The 20,506-nt window shown below is 35.9% G+C and overlaps 1 protein-coding gene across 1 annotated transcript in view; it reads left to right on the forward strand.

Annotated features, from left to right (window-relative positions):
• The window catches only part of ARIH1 (ariadne RBR E3 ubiquitin protein ligase 1), a 120,262-nt gene that overhangs the window by 56,009 nt on the left and 43,747 nt on the right, over positions 1–20,506 (forward strand). The window contains exon 3 of the mRNA XM_032417626.1: positions 16,422–16,566. Coding sequence (XP_032273517.1) covers positions 16,422–16,566 — 145 coding nt within the window. The remainder of the gene's footprint in view (positions 1–16,421; positions 16,567–20,506) is intronic.

Genomic DNA, 20,506 nt, shown 5'->3' on the forward strand with positions numbered 1-20,506 from the left:
TCACTAGATTTCTTCCCATGCTCCTCCACATGAAGCAAAACAGAACAAATCAGAGAATCAGAAGTGCAGCAACAACTCTTATCTGCCCTTCTACTTCTAAACTTTAAAGGCTAACCTTTCTATCTGGGCTTTGGTCTTATAATTTTTGTGGGATGTTGCTTCCATTATTTCATCTGTCATATCTTGAGCCCTCTCCTTTCCTGGTATATCAGTCAGGGTTTTTAGTTGTAAATATACTTGAAGAGGATAGGTGAAAATGACATTAAAGATGGGAAGATCAGCCAGTAAATGAAGGCTATGCATCCAGGAAAGTGCCCAAATCATAGTGTCAAACTATTTTAGTAAATGTGCTATTGCTCTTGCCATTGGTCACAGGCATCACAGCTCATACCATGAATATTGGGCAAGTGACAGCACAACTAGTATTTCTGTTGTTTTGGCCTCTGAAAGATGGATGTATCCTACCCCTTTGAGAGAATGAATTCCTCATCAAATCTTCAAGTACTGTGCTTTTCATAACTATAGGTCATCCTGCTCCTTCTAGGCCTGAATCCTTTCAGCAGGAGAGACTGGGAAAGTGAGTTGTTCTTTTTTCCCTTTCTTTTTATGACAAGACTTTTTTTTAATTTTAGATTTTTTTATTATTACTATTGAAATATAGTTAACGTACAATGTTATGTTAGTTTCAGGTGTACAACATAATGATTCAGCAATTCTATACATTACTCAGTGCTTACCATGATAAATGTAGTTATCCTCTGTCACCATATAATGTTATTACAGTATTGCTGACTATATTCCCTGTGCTGTACTTTTTCATCTCTGTGACTTAATTCGTTTTATAACTGGAAGTTTGTACCTATTTTGCCCATTCTTCCCACCCACCTCCCCTGACAAGACATTTAAAAATCCAGCTTCTGGGGCACTTGGGTGGCTCAGTCGGTTAAGCTTCTGACTCTTGATTTCGTCTCAGGTCATGATCTCAGGGTCATGAGATCGAGCTCCATATCGGGCTCCCTGCTCAGCGGGGAGTCTGCTTCTCTCCTTCTCCCTCTCCCTCTGCCCCTCTCCCTGCTTGTGCACTCTCTCTCTCAAATAAATAAATGAACCTCTGAAAATCCAGCTTCTGTCTGCCTTTCTTTTATCTTTATTTCTGTTCTCATATTATACTTTAGTAGTACACAACTTTTAAGATGTCACCAAATTCATGTTTGTGTTGACTCAACTTGGCAACTGTTTCCTTTGTCTGACATGGGGCTTCTGTGGATCTATGTAGGCTGTTAGCTACAAAGCCCTAGGGAGCACTTTTGGAACTGTACTGTCATTGGCCCATGCCTGGCATGCCTTCCATATTGTCCCTTTTCCTAATTGTTCTTTTTTTTTTTTTTAAAGATTTTATTTATTTATTTGACAGAGAGAGAGCAAGAGAGCACAAGCAGGGGGAGTGGCAGGCAGAGGGAGAAGCAGACTCCCCACTGAGCAGGGAGCCCGATGCAGGGCTCGATCCCAGGACCCTGGCATCATGACCTGAGCTGAAGGCAGCCACTTAACTGACTGAGCCACCCAGGCACCCCCTTAATTGTTCTTTAAAACCCAACTTAAGCTTTACTTCTAAGATGGCTATTCTTATTTCTCAAGACAGTTAATCACTTCTTCATTGGCCCTTTTATATGTATTTGATATAATATTTCAACGCTTCCGTTAGAGTTATTTGTGCATAAGAACTATCTTATTCATCTTTCATTGCTAGTACATAACACAATTCCTAATATATAGTCAGTGATTAGTAAATATTTTAGTTCAACCATTTCTAGGTTTTATTTTTTATAATACGCATGTAATTTCTGTAAATTATGACAAGCATGTAAATCAGATTTCAATATGTCAGGAACTAGAGACAACCGGCCCCCCGCCCCCAAATCAAGCTTTAGAGTTGATGACAAGTAAAAAAAAAAAAAATCAGTATCTTCTCTATAAGGTTGGTGTTAATGAGTTAACTGGTATATTTGAGGTGAGGGGAAATACATAGGTGGTTGATGACTCACTGCTTTTCATGGACAGGTGTAATCAAAGAATCTTGAAGATTGATTTCAATGCAGACTATGTTGTAAAGAGCTTTCCAGTTTTCATTCTGAAGCATTAATACCATTTAGTGAATAGTTACTAGAACGAGTACTTGTATGTTATCGTGATGGTATGGAACTTTTCTTAGCCACATTACTAATAATACATTATTTCACAGTTAACTTCTGAGATGTGAGAGTAAATTTGGTTTGTCAGAAACCAGGCTTTTGTGATGGCATTCATCACTCTAATATAATATAGTGGGTTTTTACTGTTTAAACAGTTTAGGTGTTATTGGGAAGCATGTATGGAAAGCGGCAAATGTACCTTCTTATTATACTATAGTGGTTAAGAACATGGGATCTCTGCTCCACCACCTCCTAGCTGTATGAACTCGGAGCAATTTTCTCCATCAGTTACTTCATCTGAAGTTATTCTGTTGTCCCTAGTCTCCCTATCTTACTACTTCATAAATTTCAAGAATGTTTTTGAATATCAGCTGTGTAAAAGACATTGAGCAGAGGTTTGGTGATGAAGAGGTACACAGAACAGTGTATCATACACCATTTTACACTTAAGGTACTTATAGATAAAACTTTAAGGGAATACGTAAAAGGTTCTTTCTGGCTCAGGTAGGAAAGGATTTATTGATGAGATGGCATTTGATTGGGCTTGGGAGAGCAGGCAAAGTGGGAACCTGGGCATTTCAGGTTCAGGAATCAAGTCGGGGGAAGGGGGTAGTTTAAGGAACATATGTTGAATGGTAATGGGATTTAGAGCAACTGGAGTACAAGAAAGATAGAAGGAAAATGATGGGGTATATTTAATAGGAAGCACACTGTGGAGGACCTTGAATTCTAAGCAAGTGAATTTGGCTGTTTTTCCTATTAAGTAGAAAGGTTTGAAGGTTGTTTTATGGAGAAATGTGATATAAGGGCATTTTTGCAGTAAAAAAATGTAGTGACAATATGAGCTGATTGTCCATCGGCAGGATGACCCATTGGAAAACTATTTTAATAACCCAGGTAAAAGGAAAATGTTGGCTTGACTTAGGATGGTGATGGTTAATTGAAAGCAGAGTGGGTGGAAGAGATGTTAAGGTGGAGTTTTAACTGACAGAGAAAATATGAGACTCTGGGAAACTTCTGGTAATTTGGACCATTCTATCCACTAAGTACAGTAACGAAATCTGTATGATATTGAAACATCTTTTAAAAATCAAGAATATCTGGAGCGTCTGGGTCGCTCAGTCAGTTAAATGCCTTCAGCTCAGGTCATGATCCTGGGGTCCTGGGATCAAGCCCCGCATTGGGCTCCTTGCTCATTGGGGAGCCTGTTCCTCCCTCTCCCTCTGCCCCTCCCCCCCGCTCGTGCTCTCTCTCTCATTCTATCTCAAATAAATAAAATCTTTTTTAAGAATCAAGAATATAAAAAAATTAGTAAAATAGGAATTAGAGGGTTAAGGCCTGAGAGAATATGGAAATCTAGAGAGATGAGCCAAGCATTCCAGTCTGCTTTGCACTGGAAGTATATTCTGATCTAGGAGAGGTAGCTAAGGTAGCTGTGATTTTTATTGGCCCTTTAATTAGTGGGGGGGAAAGTTGGAGTCTTAGGCCCACCAAGAATGAGGATTAGATAAACCAGTTCTTCTAAAGATTAAAGATAGTATTCATGTCATCTGGGTACCCTAGAAAACCTTAAACCTTGAATGTGGATTAAGATGGTCCCAGACTGTTAATGTACCCAGGCACTTGACACAAACAAATAAAAATCTCTTCTAGGAAAAGAACATTAAGGCCTCAAACTACTTCCCCAAATTATTTTTTTAATTAAAACATAACAACTTGGGACTCCAGATATTAGAATTGTCAGAACTGGATCAAATGGGTATACCATCAACAGGGAACTAGAAAGTATGAGCTATCTTAAAGATATGAAAAAGATTTTTTTCTTTTATTATTAATTTATTTTTAGTTTATTGTGTTTTATTTTTTCAGTTCATAATTCCATTTCTTTATGTGCAGCTCATATGGGTAGGGAACCAGTGTCAAATTAAACACTGAAAGCAGCTATTGAAATAAGTCAAGTGTAAGTGTTGACACCGCTTGTTAAGAGGCACGATCTGGTTCCAGCAAGGTTAGGAAAACAACTCGAAAAAGACAGAATTTCTATAACTAAACAAAATAAGCAAAATTAACTCAGTGAATTAATTTAACAGCATATTGGACAAAACTAAAGAGAGTCTTAGTGTACTAGAAGATCAGACCAAACTACTGTCTAAATTAAGTACATACACCAAAAGATGGAAAATGCAGAAGAGAAGTTAAGAAATGTGGAGGATATAATGAAAAGATCTTACTGAGTTTTAGGAGAGAATGAGCCAAAGGTAGTATTTGAAGATATAATGGCTGATAATTTTCCAGTTTGGTGAGAGAAAAAAATGCCACAGAATTTAAGAAGCCTAATAGTTCCCATGCATAATAAATACTGTTTCATTGATTCTAAGATATTTTATTGTGCTTAAAATTTGAATGCTTCTTTCAACTGATGGCAGCTTGTAGTCCAACAAGATTGATAGACTGACCTATGTGAAAATTTTCCCATTTCACTTTCTGGTAAGATCATGAAATTTCAGGTCCAAAGCATTTTAGATTTCATGAAATACGGTAAAAAGAAATCCACATTTTTTTTTTTGAAATCCACGTTTTAAAGCATCATAGTACAACTACAGAAACAACAGCAAAAATAGACAATCATGAAAGCTAGATACAAGGACGATTACTTTCAAAGAGTAAAAATTTGTGTATGTATAATGTACATAGAGAAAAAATATATAGAAAGTGTATATTTATATATTCTTTTTAGAGAACAGCTGACTTAACAGCAACAGTGGAAGTGATAGTAAGAGGATATCTCAGTAGGTTGAAAGACAAATGCCAATTTAGAATACTGGGTTCAGGGGCACCTGGGTGGCTCAGTCGTTAAGCATCTGCCTTTGGCTCAGGTCATGATCCCGGGGTCCTGGAATAGAGCCCTGCATCAGGCTCCCTGCTCAGCGGGAAGCCTGCTTCTCCTTCTCCCACTCCCCCTGCTTGTGTTCCTTCTCTCCCTTTGTCTCTCTGTCAAATAAATCTTAAAAAAAAAAAAAAGAATACTGTGTTATGGAAAATGTTTTCATAAACAATACCATCTTTTAATTAGTATAAACGCCTTTATGTTGTGACTAACCTTTGTATTCCTTTAAGTCAACATTTTAAGTTCTATCAATGTTGTCAAAGTGTCAAATATTCATAATGTTATTTAAGCAACTATTTTAATATTAAGGGGGAAATCGTGGAATGCAGTCTAAGTTGTGCTTATAAGGAAAGTAATGAACTAAGCTTTCATCTTAAGTCTCAAGTAATGAACTAGACATGTCACAATAGAAAACGAGCAACAAAGTAAATTCAGAGAAATTACAAGAAGAAATAACAGAGCGCAGAATTTAATAAAACAGAAAAGAAACACAGTAGAGTGGCTTAAGGAGCCAAAAGATTTTAAAGACAGATTAACATTGATACCCAGGTGAGATTAATCAAGAAAAAAGGCACAAATAACTAATACCAGGAATGAAAAAGAATGTCACTTTGAATCCTGCAGATATTTTAAAAAAACTTCTGAGGTATTGTGGATAACTGTGTCAAAATTTGAAATTTTAAACGAAATGGATAAGTTCTTAGAAATTTGCAATTTATTGAAATTGATGAGAAATAAATAGAAAACCTATATGAGCTGTCACTATAAAGTGAAAGTTTCTGTAAAGAAAAGTCTAAGTCCAGATGGATATACTGGAAAGTTCTACCAACACTTAATGAGATAATAACTCCAACCTTATATTCTCTAACCTTGGATTCTTTCAGAAAACAAAGTGAGGATCCCCCATCTTCATAAGGCTGTCACAGCTTTGATTCCAAAACCCAACTGAAACATTACTTGTTAGTTTCTCTCACTTACATAGGTGCAAAAAATAAAACCCACAATATTTGCAAATTATATATAGTTCAGTACATAAAAAGGATAATAACCCAGCCTGGACAACTCTGATTTATCCCAGGAATCCTAGGTTTGTTTAACCTGGAACAGTTCAATATGGTCACTTGAACAAATTTTAATGAGAAAAACATTTCAATAGAGAGGAGCTGTTCCTAAACATCAGTCATCATTCATGATTTTAAAAAGAAGGCCTTAGGAAAATAGGCACAAAAGGGAAGTATATTCATCTAGTAAATCTGTAAAAACACCTATAGGAGATATCATAGTTCATGCTGAAATGTTGAAAAAATTTCCCTTTTAGATAGAGTTCAAGACACAGATATCTGTTATTTTCACTTCTGTCCAACATAATACTGAGGATGATCCTAGCCAGTAGTATAAAGTATCATAGCTGTAAGGGAGATGATAAACAATTAATATTCACTGATGATATGAATTGTATACATAGGAAATCCAAAGAAATCTACAGATAAGTTAATTTAGAAAGACTGTAAAAATGTTTTTTCTGTTCATATTTACACACATATCTTTGACCCAGTAATTCCACTTCCAGGTATATACCTAGTAGAAAGAAATATGCACATCTAAATTGAAAGTCATAAGCATGCTCATAGCATTATTTATAAAAGCTCCAACCTACGAACAACCCTATAATTATGGTTATAATTATGGTATATTTCTGTAATAACTTCAGCAACAAAAAATAAATTAGAGCTGCAAGTGACTACATAGATGAATCTTAAAAACCATCATATTGAGTGATAGGAAGGCCTCTAAATATTTTATGTCCTATATGATTTTGTTTATATGCAATTCAAAAACAGGCAAAACTAAGCCATATTGTTTAAGGATGCATATTTAGGTGGTAAAACTATAAAGAAAAATAGGATAGTGATTATATCTCAGGGGAAGAGGAGTTTGTTACTGAGAAGGGATGTTGGAGTGTTTCTGAAGCACTAGCTGTATTCTAGTTCTTGTCCTAGGTTGATTATGCACAGGTGTTTGCTTTATAACAATTTGTAAGCTGCCCATTGATGTGTATGCACTTTTCTAGAATTGTGTTATATCACAATAAAAATAACTTTATTTTTTTTTTTTTTTTTTAAAGATTTTATTTATTTATTTGAGAGAGAGAGAATGAGAGACAGAGAGCATGAGAGGGAGGAGGGTCAGAGGGAGAAGCAGACTCCCTGCTGAGCAGGGAGCCCGATGCGGGACTCGATCCCAGGACTCCAGGATCATGACCTGAGCCGAAGGCAGTCGCTTAACCAACTGAGCCACCCAGGCACCCAATAAAAATAACTTTAAAACACATTTGTACACAGAGGAAAAGGAACAACCTTAAAAGGGAAAGATCTGGTTTGTTTTCTGGATTGTTTTAGGTTTAATAGTGTCTTTGGTTACCAGAAGTACATCAACATTTTGCCAAGACAGTTTCCTCACTGCCTTCCTGGGCTCTAGTATCACATCCGTCCTAAACTTTGACCATGTCAACTCATTTTATCAACCTCCACTACCTTTCTGGTTCCTACCACATCAAAGCTGTACCATCAGACTTTTGAAAACCTTCCATACCTTCACTCTATTCTGTATGTCTATACTTATTTCTCTACACTCTCTCAGGATGCCCTTGACTATTCAGGCCCCAATCTTCTCAAGAGCTGTATTTCATACAAATTCAGAGAGCATCAGTAATATTTCATTCTGGGGTTGTACTCACAGACGTCATGTACAATCCTGTATCATATGCAACTCATCTGATCCCCCTAGGATCACCTTAATCTCTGAATTCTTTTTTTTAAAGATTTTTATTTATTTATTTGAGAGAGAGAATGAGAGAGAGCACATGAGAGGGGGGAGGGTCAGAGGGAGAAGCAGACTCCCTGCTGAGCAGGGAACCCGATGCGGGACTCGATCCTGGGACTCCAGGATCATGACCTGAGCTGAAGGCAGTTGCTTAACCAATTGAGCCACCCAGGCGCCCCTAATCTCTGAATTCTTAACACATTTACTGGTAAGTCATTTTAACTTCTTGAAGTTAGTTGCTATTTTCTATACTTAACTAACATTCTTCTCCTACCTTTTGTACACTTAGCATGTCATATTGAAATAGTTGTCCATCTCTTTCCCTCACAGCCGTTAACACTGCCACTGACCAGCACAATTCCCACATGTAGTTCCCTCCCACATGAGGGAACTGTGTAAAAATGGATATTAAATATATACTGTCTTGTATTTTGATTCCTTATTCTTAGTTTTAACGTAGCTAGATTTTAAGTATACTTTTTGGTTTATAGGCTCTCAACATTTATGACTTAAGGACTTCTGTTAAATATATTGAGACATCGTTATCAAAATAATAAAATAATATCATTTTTAAATATTTTGTATGTATTTTTCATATTTCTCTTTAGTTGGACTCAGATCCACTATTGTGTGAAACAAGTTTCATTTTACTTACTAAGTTGTGCTGCTTCTGTGTAGCAGGAGGAAAAGACCATTGAGCAGAGCAGAGGGTGTAGACATTTCCCTTGCATGCACATATTTGGACAGAGGGCACAGAAGCCACTGTCTTCGTTTTCTTTGAAGTAAAATAATCATTTTAGAAAATAATATTGGTTCTTGTCATTTTGGGGGCCATAGATCTTTTGAGAAAATAATAAAAGCTTTGAAGCTTTTCCTCAGGTGGGGGGGTGCGGAGAAATGCACATGTGTAAATAAGTTATAAAGGTTTGGATACTGTGATGTTTTTGAAGATTCAGAAGCTTTAGGTTAGAAGAATTTGGTAAATTGAAATAACCCTAATCAAGCCAGGGAACGTGGACAACTACCTGTGAGGGAATAGTCATTAGTTTCTTCTTAAAATGTTTGGCATAGTTTCAGATCTACCTTAAAAGTTTGTATGAGAATAAAATTTATTTCTCAGAAAAGCCTTTTGATTAGCAAAATGTTGATAATGGTTAAAGCTGGATGAAGGGTATGTGGGAGTTCAATTTACTGTTCTTTTGACTTTAGTATATTTAAATTTTTTTGTAATGGGGTGGGAGCCTTTTGGGAAGATGACATAGATTATTGTGTTTCTGTTACAATTGTGCTAGTTCAGGCCTAGAAGGAGTTATCTTACATCTGTTTCACTGAGGTTCATTTCTTAATATATTTGCTTTCGTCGTGGCTCAGAACAAAAAGGATAAAGTATGAAGGAACAAATGGCAGAAAGTTTTTCAGAAATTATGCAGTAAGATAAAGAATGAAACCTTGCCATTTGCAACAACATGGATAGAGCTAGAGCGTATAAATGAGTCGGAGAAAGATAGATCATATGATTTCATTCATATGTGGAATTTAAGAAACAAAACAAAAGGAGCAAAGGGAAAAAGAGAGCGAGAGAGGCAAACCAAGAAATAGACTCTTAACTATAGAGGACAAACTGGTGGTTGGTTACCAGGGGGGAAGTGGGTAGGGGGTTGGGTTAAATAGGTGATGGGGATTAAGGAGTACCTGTGTTGTGATGAGCACTGGGTGTTGTATGGAAGTGTTAAACCACTATATTGTATACCTGAAACTAATACTACACTGTATGTTAACTGGAACTTAAATAAAAACTTCAAAAAGTTATGTAATAACAGGATGGCTGGCTCAGTCAGTAGAACATGCGACTCTGGATCTCAGGGTCGTGAGTTCAAGCCCCATGTTGGGTGTAGAGACTATTTAAAAATGCCGTCTTTTAAAAAAGAAATAAATAAATAAAATTTTGTACTGCAACTTGTTTAGTAGCTTCTTTGTCAAGTGGTCTTTTGCTCAGCAGTAAGCAAGCTCAGGATCATGCGTTGTTGTTTTTTTTTTTTTAAATTAGGTTGATTTTCTCATAGGAGAAAAGTCTTACAATCTCAGAAAGTATTTTAAAAAAAATACATGACCAGGGGCACCTGGGTGGCTCAGTGGGTTAAGCATCTGCCTTTGGCTCAGGTCATGATCCCAGGGTCCTGGGATGGAGCTCTGCGTCAGGCTCCCTGCTCAGCGGGGAACCTGCTTCTCCCTCTGCTTCCCCTGCCCCGCCCTCTCTCTCTCTCAAATAAATAAAATCTTTAAAAAAAAAAAAAAATACATGACCAGTATGTTTATTTAGCTATAAACCACATATAATACATTAATATTAAAATGAGAACTAAACTTACTTTTTAGATTAGCATAAAAAACCACAAAACTTTTAAAACAAGTTCTTATAGACATCTCTCTTCTTATGAGGGCCAACAGTCTTCCTTAGAAGAAAGATTTTCTATCCCTAAGTCCTTACTTTTCTATCCATAAGTTTTAGTTCTCTGGAATTCTGAACTTTACCTGGTAGAGGTTCATATGTGTACCAGTCATTTTACATTCTGACTTTAGTCCTTCTTTTGAGAGAATACCATTAAAAACCACATTCTACTTGAAGAACCCTTTTTAGATTTAAATTTTTATCAAAGTAACAGGTTTTTAAAAGTCTAATAGTTTTAAGGGTTTTAAATGAAAACTGTTGCTCCAGATCTTCGGTTTTAGTTAGTCTCATTCCCTAGAAGAGAGAACTGTTGGCTTTACTATTTCTTAATAGCGTGCTTATACTACTATACTGCATCTACTGGCTTCTTCCTATGAAATAGGAGGATTAAGCTTTGAAACTAATGTTTATATGTGGGAAAGCCTTCTTTCCTAGTGTATTTTTTACTCTGTGGTTCAGTTGTACCGTTCTAAGACTCCTTTTTCGTACTCAATCTATTATTTTTGCTTTTCATAAATATGATCACAGTTTTTATTCATCATATGATTTAAACAAGCTGTTCCTTTGCTCCTTTGACATTTTTGCCCAAGTATACTTCTTCTAAAAGTAGAAAAATTACACCATTAGAAGCAGGTTAATAGGACCCAAAGAATAGTTGAAATCGCAATTCCTGGAAGAGATGTTGGGAGTCACAGACCTTTTTTTAGTGCTTTATCAGAACTATAATTAAGGTATAGGATAATTGTGACTGTTTTGTCGCCTTTTGAAATTGAAGTCTGGTACTCATAAAATGCCACACGAGAATATTGAAACAAAATAAAAGTGTGTGTACATGCATGTTATACATGGACATATATAGTGTATTTTTATTCGTTTTCATGTATGTGTGTGTTTTTGTTCCCTCTTAGACTATAGCATTAGATAATTGACTTGTTACAAATACATAATGGGAATATTAAAAACCTATAAGGATTGAACCTGAACAGCCTCGGAATATACAGTAGAAAAGCACACTATATAACTTTATATTAGCTTAACCTTTTTGCTTTTCTGATTCTGTTGTGAAAATTAGTACTTCTTCAACAGTGGTCTTTTTATGAAGTGTGAAGATGTAGAGGCTTTTAAGATAAACTCCTAATGGCAAAATTAAATATTGAAGTGGCAAGCAATGATGCCATCATCATTCAGAAAGAAACATAGCCAGCTATGTACCCTACCAGCCATGTCTCCTATCCCCACAATCACACACAGTTCTTAGGCCGTAACTGTTAGTGCCTTAAAATTTAATTAAAATTGTTTGGTATATTTCTGTCCAGAAGTCAAGTAAAATGAGAAATTAAGATCTAGATATTCTGGAAAGTTGGCTAATTAAGTGCCAATTTGCTTAACCGTATTTCGGTAAACATGCTAAATGAACAGAAAACCTTAGAGAAGAGGATTTAAAATCTCTACTGAGAAACCTCTCCAATTGCCCTTCTAACTATCTTAATCTAGAGACGTCTAGGCCATGTGATAGATGAGGTGGGGTTACTCTAATTCTACCCTTCCCTGACTGAGGAAAGACTGCACTAAGGGAAAAACCACACTATTCTTATTTCTGTTTTCATCAAACGAATAGTTTTCTCAAAAGGGGGTGGGTGGCAAGAGTTGCAGGAAAGGAGGGAAGCAATGTCGTAGAATAAGCTTTGCAGCTATTTAGTAAAGTCATAGAAGCAGAGAGAATTGTGTCTTAACTGAGTAAACTAGATACCTGAACAGCAGTGCTTCACACTGAATCAATCTCTTAATTTTGGCCTGTTTCGCATGAGGGAGGATGTAACTAAAGGACTTTTCAAATCGTGAACAAGTAAACAAAGTATGGGAGTTAAGAATCCACCCATATTCTTGAGCATAGTTGTCCTTAATAAAACTATCATAATTAGAAAGAAAAAGCTTCTTTGTTCTCTTAAGGAAATTAAAATAAACATAGACTGTGAGATGAGGGATCAAAGATGAATTGATAAAACAACAGAACAAGATAAAAAGGAAGCTGATGAAACTAAGAGGAAAAAAGGGACAGGTAATCCCACACAACTTAAACCACATTGGCAACAGCAAGAAACAGAGCAGGTACTATGGAAAATAGAGACATATAAGACAGGAAAAGGACAAAGAAGGAATTAGCAAATGGTAGACACAGAGGACAAATTAATAAAGACTGGGTACAAATCCAGTAGGGCACAGTCTTAATAACTAAAAAGGATCTTGAAGTGATTGAGACCTGAATGGCATTTTGAAAGAGAAAGTTTGAGGGGCGCCTGGGTGGCTCAGTCGTTAAGCGTCGCCTTCGGCTCAGGTCATGATCCCAGGATCCTGGGATTGAGCCCCACGTCGGGCTCCCTGCTCGGCAGGAAGCCTGCTTCTCCTTCTCCCCCTCCCCCTGCTTGTTTTCCTGCTCTTGCTCTCTCTCTCTCTCTCTGTCAAATAAATAAATAAATAAATCTTAAAAAAAAAAGAAAGTTTGAATGCTAAGATAAAGCCTACAGAACTACTGAATTTCAAGAATGAAGAAAACAAAATTATAAATATGCCAATTGAAAAAGGATTTGAATTATAAGATGAGAAAAATTATTTTGACCACAGACTTCAATAACAACAGGTACCAGAAGGAAATGGGTGTTGTCAGTATAAAGAATACTGGGGCGGGGGGGCACATTTTGGCCAAAGTAAGCATTTGAATTATGTCTGAGTAATTAGGTAATCAGGTTAAGGAACAAAAAAAGTTTTTACCATTCTTGAAAGGAAAGCTATATAATGTAAAAACAATGTATATGATTAGTGAAACAATTACATAAAATGATAATCGGGGTGCCTGGGTGGCTCAGCCCTTAAGTGCTTGCCTTCTGCTCAGGTCATGATCCCAGGGTCCTGGGATCGAGCCCCACATCAGACTCCCTGCTTGGTGGGGAGCCTGCTTCTCCCTCACACTCCCCTTGCTTGTGTTCCCTCTTTTGCTGTCTCTCTCTCCATCAAATAAATAAATAAAATCTTTAAAAAAAAAAGATAAATCAACTAGGAAAAGCTCCAGGGATTTCCACCAAAACTGGAGGGTTAAGTGTAGGGTCATGTAACATAAGGATGCCCAACATATTTAAAGTCGACAACTTAAGAAATAGACTTTAAGTACTGATTTTAAGTATTTAGTGAAAATAAATTAGATTTCAGTATTTCCAAATAACTATTACAGTCATTGGTAGACCATGTAATTAATAAAAACAAAACAGAATTTTAAAATGTTAAATTTCTTATAAAATGGAACTTAATAAAAGAAAAAGATTTCTAGGCCCATTATGTCCGACAGTATGAGTGGATTCTTAAACTCCCCATTCTGTTTACCTGTGCAGTATTTGAAAGTTCTCCGAAGTCTTCTAGAGTGTCTCAAAAAGTTGATAAACCCGTTACAGTCTGAAACACGCCTAAAGCAAAGGAATTCAGATTTGTTACTGTGGATTATCTTTAAGAAGTTACTCTAATTCGGTTCCTCTTTAAAAAAAAAATGATTATAATAAGATTCTTCTAGATACTGGGGCTACAGCAATAATAAGATAGTCCTCATGGGGTTTACACCCCAGTAGAGAAAACATAAATGATTACGGAGTTGATCATGTGATTAAGTGTTGTGCAAGAGCACAAAAGTACCATGAGAAGGTTATACAGGGAACCTTACCTAATTTGGGGGCCGCAGTGGGGAGGAACTGAGCGTTAAGCTGAGACCTAAAGGTAGGAGGAAGTGTTTGGGGTAGTTGAAACACCCTTCAGCAAATGGTTAGCCGTTTAGATTAAAATGAAGTAGAATCCCAGGATGCCTGGGCCTCTGGGTTGAGTGGCTGCCTTTGGTTCCCATCGGTTCCCATCCTGATCCTGGGGTCCTGGGATTGGGTCCTGCATCAGGCTCCTTTCCTTGCTCAGCAGGGAGCCTGCTTCTCCCTCTGCCTGCCGCTCCCCCTGCTTGTGTGCTCCCTCTCTCTCTCTCTCACTTTCACAAATAAATAAATAAAATCTTTTAAAAAAAATGAAATGGAATCCCAACTTTATTCCTTATTACACAAAAATAATTCCCTTGTGAATCAACAGTTTTAATGGAAAACAGTTTAAGCCTAAATAAATCATGGATGAATTTTTATAATCTTTAGGTAATGAGATCTTGTAAAGCTTGATATGAAATCCAGAACTCAAAACAGGGTTGCATGATCAGTGTGCCTACATGAAAATTAAATGTGAGAGTTAAACATCATTAAACAAGGTTGAGGGCAAACTAGAAACTGAGGGGAAGAAAGTAGTCCATGAGAAGGGCTACCCTTTCTGTTGACATACTGAACTCATAAATTAATAGTAAGATCTTCACAGAAAAATGTGTTCAGCCTCAGTAACAAAGAAATGCAAGTTAAGTCTAGATATTTTCCCCCAATCAGATGGGCCAAGATTTTCATTTAGAATTATTTATATGTGGAACATTTAAATGTCCCTTAGTATAAGGCTAGTTAGGTAAATTACAGTACATACCTACAGTGGAATATTATGCAGTGATGAAAACTTATGTTCATTGACAAAGATATCTTAACATATTGTTTACTGAAGGTTATAAATCTGGAATAAATACTATTTACATGAAATTATAGACACATGTCTTTTTGGCTGTATATGCATAGAATGGTGTCTAGAATGATCACCAGAGTATTAGGAGTTACTAATTTCATGTCAAATTTGGATGGCAGAAGTATTGTCTCTTCTTATGAGCATGAATATTTTTTCTAAAAACGAGGTGTTTAGTTTCTTTACCTGTTCATATTTAGTAGCTTCATATGCTTTCTACTTTTTTTTTTTTAAAGATTTTATTTATTTATTTGACAGAGAGATACAGATCGAGAGAGGGAACACAAGCAGGGGGAGTGGGAGAGGGAGAAGCAGGCTTCCTGCTCAGCTGAGGCGGAGCTCGATCCCAGGACCCTGGGATCATGACCTGAGCAGACGCTTAATGACTGAGCCACCCAGGCGCCCCTGCTTTCTACTTTTCAAATAAAACTTGACATCTTAGGTTTTCTGAGAGATAATTAGGAGGAAAGCATTTGATTTTCTGCTCTATATAATTTGATTAGCTGAATCATCAGTGACAACTTTAACTTTATATGAGTTCCCCTTTTATAATGTGTTGACATTTTGATTAATAATTTGATCATTTCATTGAAACATTCTGTAGTTATTTATAAATAGATATTTGTTAATCTTGGGAGAGTAATGTGATTTGTTCTCATTTGAGTGATTTTCCTAGAGATACAGTAAGTGCTTTGACACAAAACCTGAACAAGACCTGCATTAAAAATAATTGGAAATCTCCTTTGAGTATCACTTATTCTTTAAGTTGAGAACCTCTTTTTTGTATGTAAAGAACAAACATATTTTATGAAAAGCTAAGTATATAGATTATTTGATATAAAAACATTTTTAAGATACACTTTTTTTGTTTCCTCCTTCCTCCCCTTTGCTAGTAAATTAAAAATTATTTTTAAAAAAAATTTAGAAATGGAATCTGTTTTGTAGAATGAGACATGTAAGTGATTTGTGGGATAAGATATGCTTTGTAGGTAGTTTACTTGCTAATATATTTAAGCTGGTGTAACTAAAATTATTAATAAAGTCATTTCTTTAAAATATTAGCCTAGCCTTTTAAAATACTATTAGTCTTCATTAAAGTACCACTAGAGATAGTACAACTTGCATTCTTAAATTTTAGTTGTAGTACTGTTAAAATACTAATAGCTTAACTTCCCAGGATAAAAACGAAGTAAAAAATACCAAAATAGCAACAAAAACTTAAATCTGCTTTACACACACACACACACACACACACGCATGCACCTCTATTTTGCTATAGTTTGTAGCCATACACCTCCTTTCCTCTGAGCCAAAAAGGTTATGATCTGGGTTTATTTTAATTCAGTTCATTGCTGTTCCCTATAGAAAATCAGGTTTTTGGAGAGCTCTAACAGTGTGCTATTGCTGGGCTCTCATCCTTTCTGTTTAAATAATGCAGGTACTTTGATGGAAACCTGGAGAAGCTCTTTGCTGAGTGTCATGTAATTAATCCAAGTAAAAAGTCTCGAACACGCCAGATGAATACAAGGTCATCAGCACAGGATATGCCTTGTCAGATCTGCTACTTGAACTACCCTAACTCGGTGAGTATCTGGTAGTTTAAGGCTAGCACTAACTCTCTGTTTCAGAGGGTAAATCAACTTAAATTATTTAAACCGAGGAGGATCTGGGAGTCTGGGATTGTATTGTAGTAAAACAGTAACCTATCAGAATATTAAGGATAAAGGAAAGGAAGAGAAAGAATAGAGCTTGTTCTTTCCCCTTCCTCCCCTGTTTGCTTTTTAAAGCAGCAACTTGTCATTAAACACCTAAATCTATTCTGAGTTTATTTTACTATCATGGGAGAATTGTTTAATAGGTGGGCAGTGAGTAGAATTATTTTTTATCCAAAATAAGATAGATTTAAAACTAACATTTTAAAATAAATACCCAAAACACTAATAAAATGTCTTTAATAGTATTTTACTAGGGAGCTTTCAAGATTTTTCATAATAGAAGAGTTTCACTTATACAGATCCATTCTGATGGAAATTCTTAAGTATAGCAAGTGGTAACAGTTGGAGCAGACACTGGGACCAGTTAATTGAGTGAAAGTATCCCCCTTAAAACCCACTGAATATAGACAATTTATTTTGGTGTGTCTAGTAAAGAATTTTAGGCTTAAACATAATCTTCCTATGAAGGCCTTACTTTAGTAACTACAAGAAAATACTATTTGTGGCATAAATGTATTTAGTCACTTGGAATTCATCTCTTTAAGATATTTCAAGATATCTAAGAAATAACTTAATTCTAACTATCTTATTCATATTCTCTGCTTTAATAGTTAAGCAGCTCTTTCTAATAGTTACTATATACAAAGTCTTTGTCACCAGTATTTTGACACATTGAAGTTTTTTCATTGTTTTTTTAGAAGTTTATATATGTATCTCTGTAGAGGCCCATTTGAAGGGAACTAATTTGCTCACATCCAAGTGCTTAGAAAAGAGGTTTTAAAAGAAAATTAAGTACTCTTGGAGAAATAGAACAATGAGTTAAAATAACTTTGTAGGTAAAGTGTTGAGTTGCATTTCCAAATTCTCAAATTTTAATTATAGCTCTGATGCGAACTATTTGGCTTTGTGTAATTATTAAATCTCACTGGGTCTGAGTTATTTTTATCTTTCAAATGAGTTAAGATATTCTTTCAAATCTCTACTTTTCTGAGAATTGTATAATTTCCCTCCTTTAAATCACAGTCTTGAGTATTTAAAAAAAAAACAATCAACGTTACTTAATATTAAAAATAATTCATGTTTTGACCATTTTATTGTCTGTCTTTAACAAATTCTGTTTGCTAGGTGACATTTGTATAGTTCATAAAAGTTTCTGTGAGGTAATACTGAGACCCAAGGAATTTGTCCCAGATTATACAGGGTTTCCTTATTCCCTGGCATTTCTCCTCCTGCTCTATTATAACCAGCTCCTCCCTCGTTTAAATCTTAAATGTAATTTGAGTACTGAAGCTAGCTGCTTACAAATATCCCCTATAACTTTCTCAGTGCCCTTGGTATTGTCTAACAGTCTTAACAAATTAGAATTAAAAATCAAGACTGGAGATTTGCATTGTAAATTTTACTTGCACTTATAACTGATGATAGAGAACCTACTATTCATTTATTCATTTATTCAATGCACCAGGCACTATTTAAAGTGTTAGAAACACAGTGGAGAATAAAGGCATAATGCCTGCTTCAGATAATTTACAGGTTAGCTGGGTAGATAAGTAAAATGACATATTCAGAAAGAAAAGTAAGCACTTGAATAGGGCATGATACTGTGGGAACACGTTGGAGAGAGACACCTAACCCAGTGTTAGATCGGGGAGAATTTCCCACAGAAATTGACCTGTGAAATAACCTCTGAAAGTGTGATAGTCACGTGAACCAGGAAAATAAAGCAATACAGAAGCCAGAGGAAGAGACTGTACCTCCAAGAATGGTAAAAACATTGCAAAAAACTTCAAAGAATTGAAAAGTGAATTTGGAATTAACAACATGAAGTTTACCAATGCTATTGGAAAGTTAATTTAAGTAGTATGGTAAGATGAGAAAAACCACACTGCATGGGCTGAAGAATCATTGACTTGAAGACGGGAAAGGAAATGGAGGCACTAAAGATGAACAAATTGCTCTTTAAAGGAAGTTAGGCTATGTAAATGACAGGACAAGAAAGCAAACAGCAACATGGGTTGGAAAGTAAGTTAAAGAGTTATGGAAACTATGCCAAGTGTTATGAAAAATATAGTGTGATAAAACTAGGACTTCTTTTCTCATGGTTTTTAGACTAATATAGAAAGGTAATTTTAACCTCTTCAGTTTTGCAAGTAAATGTCACCTGAGATGCCATGAAAGCTTTAATTGGATGAGTGATTTTTTTTTTTTTTACCTCTGTTGTACAATTCCCATGTTTCAATTTCCATCACTCTCTTCAAACACTGATACTTGCCTTTTATTAATGTATATCTTCAATACCTTTATCCTTCCAGAAAGCAACTTTAGCTTTATACAGTGCCACATGCAAACAAGTTTAGCACTTTGGGGTTAACTATTGTGGGTGATCTCTTCTTTAAAAACAATTTCCTGAGACTTTGGGGCACTTTTAAAGTTCATAAATTCCCCAATACATTGGCCTCAACACAAGGGTTTCTTAGCCGTGGCAACAGTCATTCACTTTATAATAATGTTGTTTTGAATTAAAGCATAAGATCTAGCTTTGCTAACACCCTCACTCTACTAGGGAATATAGGTTGGGCTGTGATATCTCATTTTTATGAAGTAAATAATTTGTATATTCTAAGAATCAGATATGTTACATAAAGGCAACTTTGACGATTGTGAGGATAATCCACCCTCCCATCCCTCACCCCTTGGGCACCTCTGAATCTTTGTGCTGGGAATCTAAGTCTGAACGTATATTCCTTTTTAACCCATTCCATTTTTCGGATGAGGGAACTGATGCCCTGATTATTCAGTTTTTGTAAACAAAATGGCTTTAACTTTAGAGATTATATGAGCAACTTCTGATGGAGGAAAGATATTTCTTAATGTTCTTACTGCTGTTTGACATTAGTTGCAGTGTATGTAAAATGGCAGGGATAAATGAACCCTTTAAGAGTGTTTATTCTTTCAGTTCTTTTTTTAAAGGACCATTAATTTCTGTTTTAGGTAATATTTTGTGTATTTTTAGTGTATTCTGTGTCTGATTTATTTATGAATAAGTTTGTTGATAAGTAATCCTATCCCTTGAGTCACGGACCCAAGTAGGTAAGCACAAGGTAGTAAGGGAACAAGTATGTGAAAGGAGGAGGAGGGAAAGGGAAATGGAACCAGAAGGTGATACCCAGATATGTCCACGATAATGACACCACTCTTGAGCACAATAAATGTGTTTATACCACAGGTTAGTTTTTGCTTTATCTTTAGACATGAGTGTGTGATTTATTTTTCTAATTTATCTTGTTTGGTATTGTTATCTAATTAGAAGAATTATTGAAAAAGAGGCCTTTAAAGAATAAAAAGCTTTGTTTTTTTCTTATAATGATCGTTGGTCCAGAAGTTCCCAAAGGTGGAGATATGTTACTTGAAATGATCACTTGGTAACCATTGTGACCTCTGGTCTCTCAATCTCAAGGATTCTTTTTTTTTTTTTTTAAAGATTTTATTTATTCATTTGAGACACAGAGATACAGAGAGTGAGAGAGAGAGCATGAGCAGGGGGAGAGGCAGAGGGAGAGAGAGAAGCGGGCTTCCCGCTGAGCCAGGAGCCCGATGTGGGGCTTGAGCCCCGGACCCTGGGATCATGACCTGAGCCAAAGGCAGACACTTAACCATCTGAGCCACCCAGGCGCCCAATCTCAAGGATTCTTATTTGAAAAAAACAAAACAAAACAAAGCACATGAGGAGGATACATATGTATTTTTAAGTCATGAATAAAACATTTTAGAATTATTGATCTTTTACACTGCTATTATTGTCCTTTAC

The sequence above is a fragment of the Phoca vitulina genome, unplaced genomic scaffold (genome assembly GCF_004348235.1).
Source record: "Phoca vitulina isolate PV1807 unplaced genomic scaffold, GSC_HSeal_1.0 scaffold20, whole genome shotgun sequence".
Taxonomy (NCBI): domain Eukaryota; kingdom Metazoa; phylum Chordata; class Mammalia; order Carnivora; family Phocidae; genus Phoca; species Phoca vitulina.